The 12,143-nt window shown below is 44.7% G+C and overlaps 2 protein-coding genes across 2 annotated transcripts in view; both read left to right on the forward strand.

The window, feature by feature from the left end:
• MIB2 (mindbomb E3 ubiquitin protein ligase 2) overlaps positions 1-4,452 on the forward strand; it is a 43,945-nt gene extending 39,493 nt beyond the window's left edge. Inside the window, 2 exon segments of the mRNA XM_031062510.1 lie at positions 822-887; positions 2,499-4,452. Of these exon segments, the coding sequence (XP_030918370.1) occupies positions 822-887; positions 2,499-2,740 (308 nt within the window). The 3' untranslated portion in view covers positions 2,741-4,452.
• Positions 4,453-9,791: 5,339 nt separating this feature from the next.
• The window catches only part of MMP23B (matrix metallopeptidase 23B), an 11,019-nt gene continuing 8,667 nt past the window's right edge, over positions 9,792-12,143 (forward strand). Inside the window, exon 1 of the mRNA XM_005427631.2 lies at positions 9,792-10,067. Coding sequence (XP_005427688.2) covers positions 9,870-10,067 — 198 coding nt within the window. The 5' untranslated portion in view covers positions 9,792-9,869. The remainder of the gene's footprint in view (positions 10,068-12,143) is intronic.

Genomic DNA, 12,143 nt, shown 5'->3' on the forward strand with positions numbered 1-12,143 from the left:
TATTATTTAATATAATATATATAATAAAATAATAAACCAGCGTTCTGAAACATGGAGTCAACATGCTCATCTCCTCCCTGGTCCTGAGACCCTCCGATTTTTTTTCCATGGTTTTCTTCCCAGCCTCTCTCTTTGCCCTGTCAGAAATGCAGCCCTGCCCAGACACAGAAGCTTTTGTGCTGTTTGTGTCCTGAAGCAACCCCAGCATGATTTCAGCATCTCAGACAGCCAGAGTTGTCTCTGAAAGAACACAGAATGTTCTGCCCACCTGCTGCTTGGGACTCCTGGGGAATTCAGAGGGACAGTTCTGGCTGGCAGTGCTTGATCCCCCAGAAGCCTCCTGAGAAGGATTTCCCTCTCCTCTGGCTCTCCCGCCTCCTCATTCCTCAGGATTTCAGCTGATTTAAGGGCAGCCTGCTCAGACTTGTCAGCAAGTTCATCTCACAAGGCACAGAGGGAGTGAGCACGGGGAGTTTGCTCAGAACTCTGGGCCAGAGCTTCATCCTCTTCCCCCAGAGCTGCAGCAGCTCCAGGGGCTCAGGGCAGGGAGGATTTAAAGCTGTTGTGTTTGCTGCTGATCTGATTAAATAAAAGAGTATTAAATAAATAAATTTAATTAATTTATTTAATACTCTTTTGTTTAATTAAATAATTTTTTAAAATTTAAATTAAATAAAAGAGTAAGGCACAGCTCAGAAGGCAGGTAGTGACCTCATTCAATGCAGGAGCAATCCCTCAATCACCCAGGGAGGCCTCAGGTTGTTCAAATCTCATCTTCTTGAGTCTGTTGTGGGTTTAATTGTCATCTCTCCCTGTGGCAGAATGCTCCAGGAGGATGAAGAAGTGCATCAAATGTCAAGTGACAATAACCAAAAAGCTGAAACAAGGTATGTCCTGCCTGTCCTGCTGGGCAGGGCTGTGGGGAGGGTCCTGCACAGGCTTGGTTTGAGGGGCAGCAATGGATTTCAGTCAAATAAGAGTTCATTTATTTTGGCTTTTTGTGTGTGTGTGTGCCTGTTACATTATCCACCTTTTGAGAAGAAAAAACAAAGTAGATTTTAATAGATTTGCAAAGGTGTCCTAAGCCAAGCTCAAGCTGCATAAACAGGACATTTAAGAGGGCTTTACCTGGGCCTGGCTTGTTTTGTGCACTGAAAGCAGCCAGGTTTCACATGGGGTGGTTTAACAGTGAAAACTCATGAGGGAGGGAAAATCACACCTTGTGCAAGCCTTGCTGAGAAATCAGTGTCAGTGCAGGGCTGGCATGACCCAGCCGTGCAGAAGTCTCAGAGCTGGAGTGTTTCAGTAAATGTTTTCAGCCCAGATTTATCTCCTGTGCACGTTCCCAGTGTCAGGAGGAGCTGGGATGTCAGCAGGGTTTGATTTTGCCATGGGGTTGATGCAAGTTGTCACTGAAGCCTTTCCCAGAGTGGTTCTGAGGGCTGAGATCACTCTCAGGGCACGTGAGGATTTAATTGCGTGTCCTGCTGCTCGTGACTGAGCGCTGGGGGATTTCTCTGGAGTCAGCCTTGTGACTTGATGCCTGGAAAAAAAGCAGGAATCAGCCCCATGGCATTGGACATGCACAGCTGGCAGAGCCAGAGCTCCTCTTTGCAACTCCATCGTGCCAAAAATTCCACTCTGACCTGACACTGGACAGGAGCATTTGTCTTTGCTGCAGACTGGCAGCAAAAGAATGATGGGAATTCCAAAGAGGACATTTGCAGGCAGATTTCCAGTGGAGCAGGAACATCAAGGGCTCTGAAATACCAGCAGGGTTTCCCTGGCAGTGATGATTTCAGTGCTTGCCTTTGACAAACTCCCTGTCCCCAAGGACTGGGTTGGAAATCACTTCTTGCACCACTGATGTGCAGCTAATTCCAGAATTAGGAATGGGACATCTGTAGGGAAGTAAATGAGTAAATCACATGTAAATCAGTGATTCAGGAGCAGAAGATGAGAGCTGCACTGAGAATATTTACCCAAACTCCAGTTATCCAGGATTTGGGATTCTTTCATTTCACAGAGTCAACCAAATGACTCTGATTTATGTAAAACTCTTCATTTGTGTAAATGAAAACTGCTTCATTTATGTAAACCTCCACGCAGGTGTTCAGATGGTTTCTTTTTGTTTGACCATGTGTGTCCTGAAACACACACACACATTTCTTAGGCAGAAATTGGAGTCCCAGGTGTGACCAGGAGCACACTGAGGATCCCTGTAAGGATTCCTGGATTAGTGGGGCAGAACATCACAACCAACTTTGAATATTTTCACTTGAAGTGAGCAGAATATTCCAGAGCACCAAGGCAGGGATTTCAGACAGGGTTTTAAAAAACCCAAACACACACAAAGCACTGAGTAAAAAGAAAAGCCTCACCCCAAGGATTTTTATTTGATCCCTGGCTGAGTGCAGAGTGCAGTGTGAGTGGGATGGTGCTGGGAGGGGCAGAAGGAGGGGGTTAATGAGTTAATTAAGGCTGAGCTCTGCCCACAGACAGCACGGAGGTGGAGTGCAGCCCCAGCTCGGAGTGCACGGAGCAGAGGAAGCTGATGGAGGAGCTGCAGAGCCGCTACCGGCAGATGGAGGAGAGCAGCACCTGCCCCATCTGCATCGACGACCAGATCAAGCTGGTGTTCCAGTGCGGGCACGGCTCCTGCCCGGACTGCAGCACGGCGCTGACCGTGTGCCCCATCTGCCGCCAGGCCATCCGCGAGAGGATCCACATCTTCGTCTGAGGGAGGATCCACGTCTTTGTCTGAGGATCTGCTCCTCCCTCCATCCGCGAGAGGATCCACATCTTTGTCTGAGGATTCTGCTCCTCCCTCCATCCAGGAGAGGATCCACATCTTTGTCTGAGGATCTGCTCCTCCCTGTGCCCCATCTGCCTGCAGGCCATCCGCAAGAGGATCCACATCTTCGTCTGAGTGAGGATCTGCTCCTCCCTGTGCCCAGGGAGGATCCACATCTTTGAGTGAGGGTGCTGCTCCAGCCCCATCTGTCCTGGAGAGGATCCACACCTTTGTCTGAGGATGCTGCTCCTCCCTGTGCCCCATCTGCCTTTAGGCCATCCCAAGAGGATCCACATCTTCGTCTGAGTGAGGATGCTGCTCCTCCCCCATCTGCTGCCAGGCTGCCCGGGAGAGGATCCACATCTTCGGCTGAGGATGCTGCTCCTCCCTGTGCCCCATCTGCCCAGGAGAGGATCCACATTTTCCCTTGAGGATGCTGCCCTGGCCCCAGCCCTGCCGTGCTCCCTCCCTCTGCAGGGGTTTGGCTCCCTGGGAAAAGGAGGGAAGCACAGAAGGGATGTGCCAGGGGAGGAGGAGGAGGAGGAGGAAGAGGAGTCCCCTCTGGGGTGTCCCTCCCTCGCCCGTGCTGCTCATCCACCGCCAGCACCGGACCGAGCACGCTGCAGAGCTGGGCTGAGCATGAAAAGATCCTGGGGTGTTCTAGAGCTGAACAGATCCTGGGGTGCTCCAGAGCTGAACAGATCCTGGGGTGTTCAGGGCTGATCCTGGGGTGTTCCAGGGCTGAACAGATCCTGGGGTGTTCCAGGGCTGATCCTGGGGTGTTCCAGACCAGGGCTGAACAGATCCTGGGGTGTTCCAGAGCTGAACAGATCCTGGGGTGTTCCAGGGCTGAACAGATCCTGGGGTGTTCCAGGGCTGAACAGATCCTGGGGTGTTCCAGGGCTGAACAGATCCTGGGGTGCTCTAGAGCTGAACAGATCCTGGGGTGCTCCAGGGCTGAACAGATCCTGGAATGTCCCAGAGCTGCACAGATCCCTGGAATGTTCCAGAGACACCCAGGAGTGCTCCCAGCTCCCGAGGGGCTCCCTGGGAGCAGCTGAGGGGACAGGGACAGGGACAGGGGGGGGATGTCCCCAGGAGCCCCCTGGGCAGAGCTGGGGTCAGGAGTCCTACAGACAGAGTGTGTGCCTTAGAGAAAACGTAGTGAACACTGATTGATTGGAGAAAATCTGTTACAACAAATATTTCTGACCTCTAAGTGACACTCTTCTTCTTCTTCTTCTTCTTCCATATTTTATTTTATTTTTTTTTTGGCAGAGCTGTGTGTTCAGAGACTCCTGAGCTTTCTGTCCATAATGCCAAAGGCAGGTGTTCAATACTCCAATCAAAGTGTAAAGAAAATAAATAGTAATAATTAAGATACGAGGGGCAGGAGGGGAAAAAAAAAAGGGATTTCATTTTTGTTTCTTTGTTTTGCAGCAAAACTTAATAAAATAAAAATATATATTTTCCTGAGCATTAAAAATGAATGTACAAACTGTAGCTGTATTGTTTTCCAGCTGAGTGAAGAATTATCACCCACTCAGTCATCCTGTAAAGTGAATTTTGGTGGAAGTGTGGCTGTTTGTCTGGGTGCCCAAACCTCCTGTTTGTTACATATTGGAAGCAATATTTAAACAAACAAAACAAAACAAAAATTGCAGTGTTCCTCTACTCCCTTTGTTCATTAGCAGAGAGATGGAAAATCTTTTAAAACAATGTGGAGCTGTGTAGAGTGTTTGGTGGTTGTGGGAATATTGATTATTTATAACCCTGTGGTTTATTCAGAAAGTTATTTCACCAGTTCTTGACTTTTACAGATAATATTTATCCAGATATTCGCTTGAGTTTGTTACAGTTTTAATAGATTTTTTATAAGCTGTGAAAGTGGATCAGATTTAACCCCTAAATTATTTATTTGGTTCCTACTTAACACCCAAATAACCCAAAACTGAATTGCAGAATCAGCTTTGGTGTAAAAATCAGAGGGGCAGATTCTCAGTATTTCCTAGACATCCAAACTGATGGGAATCCCTTTGGAATAATTCAGAAATTTCCCCAAAATCTTTGCTGGGGCAGCAAAACAAAAGTGCTCAAAAATACAAATCTGAGCCAACTTCATCCTTTTTTTGTCCTTTTCTACCTTTTTACTGTTGGATTTCTTACTGGGTTTTGGATTTCTTGCTGGTTTTTTTTGATTTCTTGTTCATTTTTTGATTTCTTGTTGGGTTTTTGATTTCTTGCTGGTTTTTGGATTTCTTCTTCGTTTCTGGATTGTTTGCTGGTTTTTGGTCCTTCATGGTCCCACTAATCTGTGCTGCTCCAAGAGGACTGGTCCACCCACAAATGAATTATTAATATTAAATTAATTATCTTGTTTAGATTTTATTTTATTATAATTATAGTATAATATATAATTATAATTAAATTATATAATTATAATATATAATATTACAATTTAATTATATAATTAAATAGATATAATTATATATTATAAATATATAATATTGTATATAATTAAATATAAATTAATCGAATTAATTTGTATTAAGTTAATTGTTATATTAAATTATATTACATTATAATATTAAAATAGTTTATTAATACATCCCACCAGAGAGCAGGGACAAAATAATCCCCACCCAGGGGAGCAGTTTTTAGTTCACTGTGGATTCCCTTTGTTATCTGTGTTTTGGGAAACCTTTTTCCCTGATTTCACCCCCAAATTTCTGCTCCGAGGTCCTGCCTGGGCCGGGCCAGTGCAGCATTTCTGTGAGCAGCAGCTCGAACTGACAGTGAAGTAAAATATTCCCTTTGCTGTGCCAGCTGGAGCTGCTCTCAGCTCATTTGTTATTCATCAGAGCATGGATTTTTCTAGGAACATCAGCAGATGCTGATCACGAGGGGCTGCAGGGTAAAAAACGGCAAAATTCTCTTTATTAGGCCCCAAGCATTCCTGTCCTCCCCTCCCTGGGGAGCAGCCAGCACACAAAACCCTTTTTTTAGCCCATGACCCACAGAAAAAACCCAATTTTTTACCATTCCCACAGGAACCTTGCAGGAATGGTGGGTTGTTGGTTTTATTTTCTTTTCCCCCAAGATGGGAGTTGTTGGTTTTATTTCTTTTCCCCCCAACTTGGGGGTTGTTGATTTATTTTATTTTCCCTCCAAGCTGGGAGTTGGTTTTATTTTCTTTTCCCCCCAAGTTGGAGGTTGTTTTATTTTCCCCCCAAGTTGAGGGTTGTTGGTTTATTTTCTTTTCCCCCCAAGTTGTGGGTTGTTGATTTATTTTCTTTTCCCCCCAAATTGGAGGTTGTTATTTTATTTTCTTTTCCTCCCAAGTTGAGGGTTATTTATTTATTTTATTTTCCCTCCAAGTTGGGGGTTGTTGGGTTTATTTTCTTTTCCCGCCAAGTTGTGTAGAGTGTGTGGAGGTGATGGGAATATTGATTATTTATAACCCTGTGGTTTATTCAGAAAGTTATTTTACCAGTTCTTGACTTCTACAGATAACATTTATCCAGATACTCACTTCAGTTTGTTACAGTTTCAATAGATTTTGGTTTTTTAATCTGTGAAAGTGGGAGAGAGGCTTCCAAGTGGAGTTGGGAGCTGAAGGGTGAAATCTCCGAGTGGTTTTTAAGGGAAATTTTCCTGATTCCTGTGCCACGGACCCAGAGGTCAGGTTGAGGCACTCTGGTGTTATATTTTTATACTAAAAACTGTGTGTACAATATTTACAATTCCCAATACCCATCACCTATGTTAGACAGTGAGCTTCTACTCTAAACCAATCCAAAAGTGCCAACATCACAGCAGAAGATGGAGGCCAAGAAGAAGAAGGAGAAAAGCTGGACATGCCCAGATTCCTCCATCTGAACCCCCGTTCTAAAAACCCCAAAAATCTATTTTTCACCCTGTGATAAATTCACTGTCATTCTACTTAAACTTTCATGGCTTGCAGATCTATCAGTGTCCCCGAGGGTTCTGTGCCCTGGTGGCTCCAGAGGAGCAGGGATTTCACCAGGAGAGCTCAGCAAGGATTTCCTGAGGCTCCCTCGGCTGCGTCCGGGAGTGCTGGATCCTCTCCTCAGCTGACTCTCACTGCCCTAAAAACCGAGGTTTGTCTTGGCCTCGGCGCTCAGCTGGTTTCTCAGCAAATATTTGGCTTGAACTCGAATAATTCTGTGAGCTCTCTGCAGCCAGGGTTTGGTGGGGTTGGACGTGCTGAGTTTCCCTGTGGATGGGCACTGTGGGGAGGGAGAGCAAAGTGCTTTCCAAGGAACCCTGCTCTCCCTTCTGATCCTCCCAGGATAACCTGACAGAGGAGCAGGATCCTAAAAAACGTCCCAGAGGTTTTGAATCAGCTCTGCAGGCCAAGCTTCCCATTCAGGCAGCACAAGATAAAACAGATCGTGTGCAGCACGGTCTCTTCCCATTCAGAATCGTCTGTGGCTCATGGAAAAGTCACAGAACTTCTCTTGGCTCTGCTCACCCTCAGTGGCTGCATGGAGAAGCACTCAGGAGCGCTGAGGTCCTAAAAATGCACTTTGCAAAAGCTCTGTGCGCTCACTCAGCTGTGCTGAGATGGATTCCACAGAGACCTTTTACTTCATGAAGGGAATTCTTGCTCCCCTCAGGCTGTGCTTGTGTGAGTCCCCAAGCTCTGCTTCAGGTTTGGGTTCTTCACAAAAATGAGAAAATGAGTGAGCGCCACAAAAATCCGTGAGTGCCACAAAAATCCGTGAGTGCCACAAAAATCCGTGAGTGCCACAAAAATGAGTGAATGCCACAAAAATCAGTGACTGCCACAAAAATCAGTGAGTGCCACAAAAATGAGGCACGGAGGGGCTGTTGGAGGGTTTCAGGTCCTGAGAAATTCCACATGGACCTTGGGCAAATCTCCTCACCTGCCCAGTGCTGGTTTATAAATCCAGTTTAATCCTGCCTGTTCAAGGTGCAGGACAAAGCCCTGCCCTGGGTCAGGACTAAACTGCCCTAAATTGGGATTAAACTGCCCTAATTGGGACTGAACTGCCCTAAATTGGGATTAAACGGTCCTAAATTCGGATTAAACTGCCCTGGGTCAGGACTAAACTGCCCTAAATTGGGATTAAACTGCCCTAAATTGGGATTCGGGTGCCCTGGGTCAGGATTAAGCTGCCCTGGGCTGCTCCAGCAGGAGGAGAGGAGCGTGTGCAGTGCGTGAACTGAAATCTCCCTCCAGCTCTGCTGAGTGCTCCTGGCTCTGGGAGAGGCCCTTGAAGCTGGGACTGAAACTCAATGTTCTTCCAGCTCTGGGGTTGATAACAATATTTTTCTTTCAAGCCAGTGCTGCCTTGCTGGAGAAGAGCTCTTGGCTGGAGGTCTGGAGCCCCATTTCAAGGCAGGTTTTTCCTTCAAGATTCCCCTCTCCATCAGCGTTTTTCTGTTCTCCCCTGCAGGCTCTAAAAGAAACTGAGAATTCAGGCGCAGATCAGTTGAGTTTCTCCCTTGGTGCTGCGATTGCAGCTCAAACCACCACCAGGGCTGAATTTGCATCTCTGTGGAGCTCCAAATGCAAAAAACATGCATTTTTCAGAGCCATGCACAGGCACAGAGCTGCTGGGGAAGGAGGAACCATCCATAGAAAGCAGCTGAGGGCAGCCAATTCCACAGCAGAGAGAGCTCTGGACCCTGGGGTTCTGCTCTTCCTCCCCTCTGGAATTCTGTCCATTCTTTCCTTGCTGTCCCTCCTTATCCTCTCCTTTTCCTGGCGTCTGAGCCACTGCTGCACTTTTCTGCCCTTTTACTGTTGGATTTCTTGTTGGTTTTTTGGATTTTTGTGGTGGGTTTGTCTTGGTGAGAATTGAAAATGTTCATGGAATTGCACACCCAGACTCCCTGGCCTTATTTCTCCTGGGTTTGACAGCTCCAGGCCAGCTTGAGGCTGCAAATATATGAAACTAATAAAACATTGCAGGCTTGATTATGAACTAGGGTGGAAAAAATTCCAATTCAAGCATTTTTCGTTATTAAAATTACAAGGTTGTTCTGAAACCCTTCGAATGCCTCAGATGCCCCCAAGGAATTTTTACATGGCCTTCCCCCTCCCTGGCATTTGCTGGTGGAACTGGGGAGAATTCCTGCAGAATTCCTTTTCCTCTGAGAGTGCAAAACTGGGGTTCAGTTCACCCCACCTCAGGATGAGACAGAAAAGTGCAGCTGTCTCTGAAAACCTGAGAATTTCTCGGTGAGATTTTTCAACTCTCTCTGAAAACCTGAGAATTTCTCAGTGAGCTTTTTCAGGTGTCTGTGAAAACCTGAGAATTTCTGAGTGAGTTTTTCCTAAAAGCCCCGAATGGATTTGGAGATGCCTCAAAGAACCTCCCAGGCAAACCCTCCAAGCCTCTTTGGGATCCAAACCCAGCAGAAATTGCAGCTCCCAGCCAAGTTTTCTAGAAGAGGGGCTGCTCTTTATTTCTGTGGGAGTTTCTCATCTCCCTGAGCACTTTCCCAAGCAGAGAGAGCCCAGCCTGCTCTCCCAGCATCTCATTTTTCACCCGGGACAGCTGTGACAAATGACGTGGAGCATCCCCAGTGACAAATTCCAAGGGGCTGATTCCTCTGGATTCCTCTTGCTGCCCTCTCCCCTGTTTTTGGGTTTTTTTGGGTTGTTTTTTTTTTTTTGGGTTTTTTTTTTTGGTTTTTTCTCATTACACGAAGCTGACAACTGCAGATTTGCCCTGTGTTGCTCACAGAGTTAAGGAGAAGAGTTCATGTCCACCCCAGCTTGTTTCACTTTGCTGCTGCTCCCGGGCCAGCCCAAATTTCAGCTGCAGTAACACGATCCCACTTGGCTGAGCCTGAGAGAATCTTTGGCACATTGCAAAGAGGCTTAATGTAAAGTCTGCTCTTTTTTTTCCCTTTAAAAAAAAAAATCTCTCTTTTTTTTTTTTTTCTTTTTTTTTTTTTTTAGGGCTTTTTGAAACTGGTTGTTCGCAGCTCTGGCAGCAGCTGCTCACAAATGTGAGCTCAAGGATCACAAATGCTTTGTGTGCAGGGAATGTCTTGAGTGCCTGGCCCAAAAAAAAAAATGCTCCAGAAGCCCCTGGAGAGCGCCATGGACCGGGCTGAGCAGCTCCCTGCGGGCAGGAGGAGAAGCTCCCGGTGCCTGGAGCAGAAGAGCAGCAGGGGCTGCAGGACCAGGCTGGGGTTTCTCTGTCTGTTCCCCGTGCTGGCTTTGCTGGCAGCTGTGGAATTCCCAGCTGGAGCTGCAGTTCAGGAAAATGAGGTGAGGAGGAGGAGGAGGAGGAGGAGGAGGAGGAGGGGGAGGGGGAGGAAGGATCTGAGCCTCAAATGCCTGGGAGGGGAGGGGGTGTACGAGAGAGGTGCAGGTGTGCTCTGGTTTGAGGCTGGAACCTAAATATCTAAATGTCTAAATAGACAAATATCTAATCTAAATGGATAAATATATCTAATAGGTCTGTAGATAAATAGATCTAAATTCTAAATAGATAAATAGATCTACGTAGATAAATAGATCTAAATAGATAAATAGATCTATAGACAAGTAGATCTAAACAGACCTAAATAGATACAAATAGATCTAAATAGACAAATATCTTAATAGATGTCTAAATGTCTACTCTAAATAGATAAATTGAACTAAATCTATAGACAAATAGATCTAATCAGACTTCAATAGATACAACTAGATCAAGATAGATAATTATCTAAATAGATAAATAGATCTCGATAGATCTATAGACAAATAGATCTAAACAGACCTAAATAGATTCAAATAGATCAAAATAGAGCTAAATAAATATCTAAATAGATTAATGTCTAAACATCTAATCTAAATAGATAAATAGATCTCAATAGATATAGAAACAAATAGATGTAAATAGCTAAAGATCTAACTAGATGAATGTCTAAATGTCTAAATAAATAAATAGATCTCAATAGATCTAAATAGATCTAAAGTATCTAAACAGTTAAATGTTTTTAATGTCTGATGTTTTAATTTGAAGAGAGCAGAGCCCAGGCAGGAGGGTTGGGCTCAGCCCTGCAGCTCCTCTGATCCAGCAGTGATTGATGCTCTGCTCTGGATTTTAAACAGAAGTCACACATTATTTTAATTTTTTTCCCTTTGTCTGTTCAGCACTAATGGCTTGAAGCTTTTATTCTCAGTATAGTTATAGAAAATAAAGTCCTTTTTCTCCCCTGGGGCTGCAGTTTTCCCTGCAGGAGGAGCCAGCAGGCTCTTCCTGGCTGGAATTGTTCTCTGCTGGTGCACAGGGGGCTGGGAGAGCTCAGGGCTCCCCCTCTGCTGGAATTTAATTATTTCCATTAAATATAACAAATAATATATAATATGTAATATATAATATACCATAAAATGCATAACACATAGTATGTATAATATATAATGTATAATATATAATGTAATATATTATACATATATTACATTATTGCATTACATTACATATTAAATTATGTATTATATTATACTATATACTATATACTATATACTATATACTATATACTATATACTATATAATATATAATATATAATAATGGCATAATAACATATTGCATTCATATTACATATTATATATTATATATGGAATGTATATAATATAGAATATATATCTATTCTATTCTAATGTATCTAATGTATATAATATATAAGATTATATAGCTATATTGTATTTAATTAATATATTAGTATATATAATATATATTGTATATTAAATATATAATATTTGCACAAAAGATCTGTCCTCACAAAGCTGGTGCTGGTCTCAGCTGCAGGAAAATCTGAAATTTCTCCTTGGAGGAGAGAAAACCGCTGGGATTTGGTCAGGAGGGGAGGAGATGGAGCTGTCAGCCATGGGCAGGAGAAGTTTTCCAGCCTTTCAAGCCATGGAAAGTTCTTCTGTTTCTTCAGGCAGGGCCTCAGGCCTCTGGTGACACCAGGATGTGGCTTGGCCACTGCCTTGCTGCCCCTGGAGCCCAATTTTCAGTGTCTTAGCCCCAAAAATGGGGAGACAGAGCTGGAAAACTTCCCAAAAACCCAGATTGGGTCCCATTCATTTCCCTCCAGGTTCCAAAAGGCTTTTCCAGCTGGAGCCAGACGTGTCACACACAATTCCAGGAGCTCTTGAGCTGCTCCATGCTTTAGAGGCGCTCCAGGCTTTGGGGGCATTTCAGAGCTCTCTGAGAGAGCTCCCTGCACAAAGAGTTCCCTGTTTCAGTCATTTCTCAGATTTACAGCTGGGCAGTGATGGAGGAAATGAGAACTTTCCAGGCAGAGCTGCAGCACTGGCTGAGCCCCCTCACTCCTGAGGGCTCCATCCTGCTC

The sequence above is a fragment of the Geospiza fortis genome, unplaced genomic scaffold (assembly GCF_000277835.1).
Source record: "Geospiza fortis unplaced genomic scaffold, GeoFor_1.0 scaffold37, whole genome shotgun sequence".
Classification (NCBI taxonomy): domain Eukaryota; kingdom Metazoa; phylum Chordata; class Aves; order Passeriformes; family Thraupidae; genus Geospiza; species Geospiza fortis.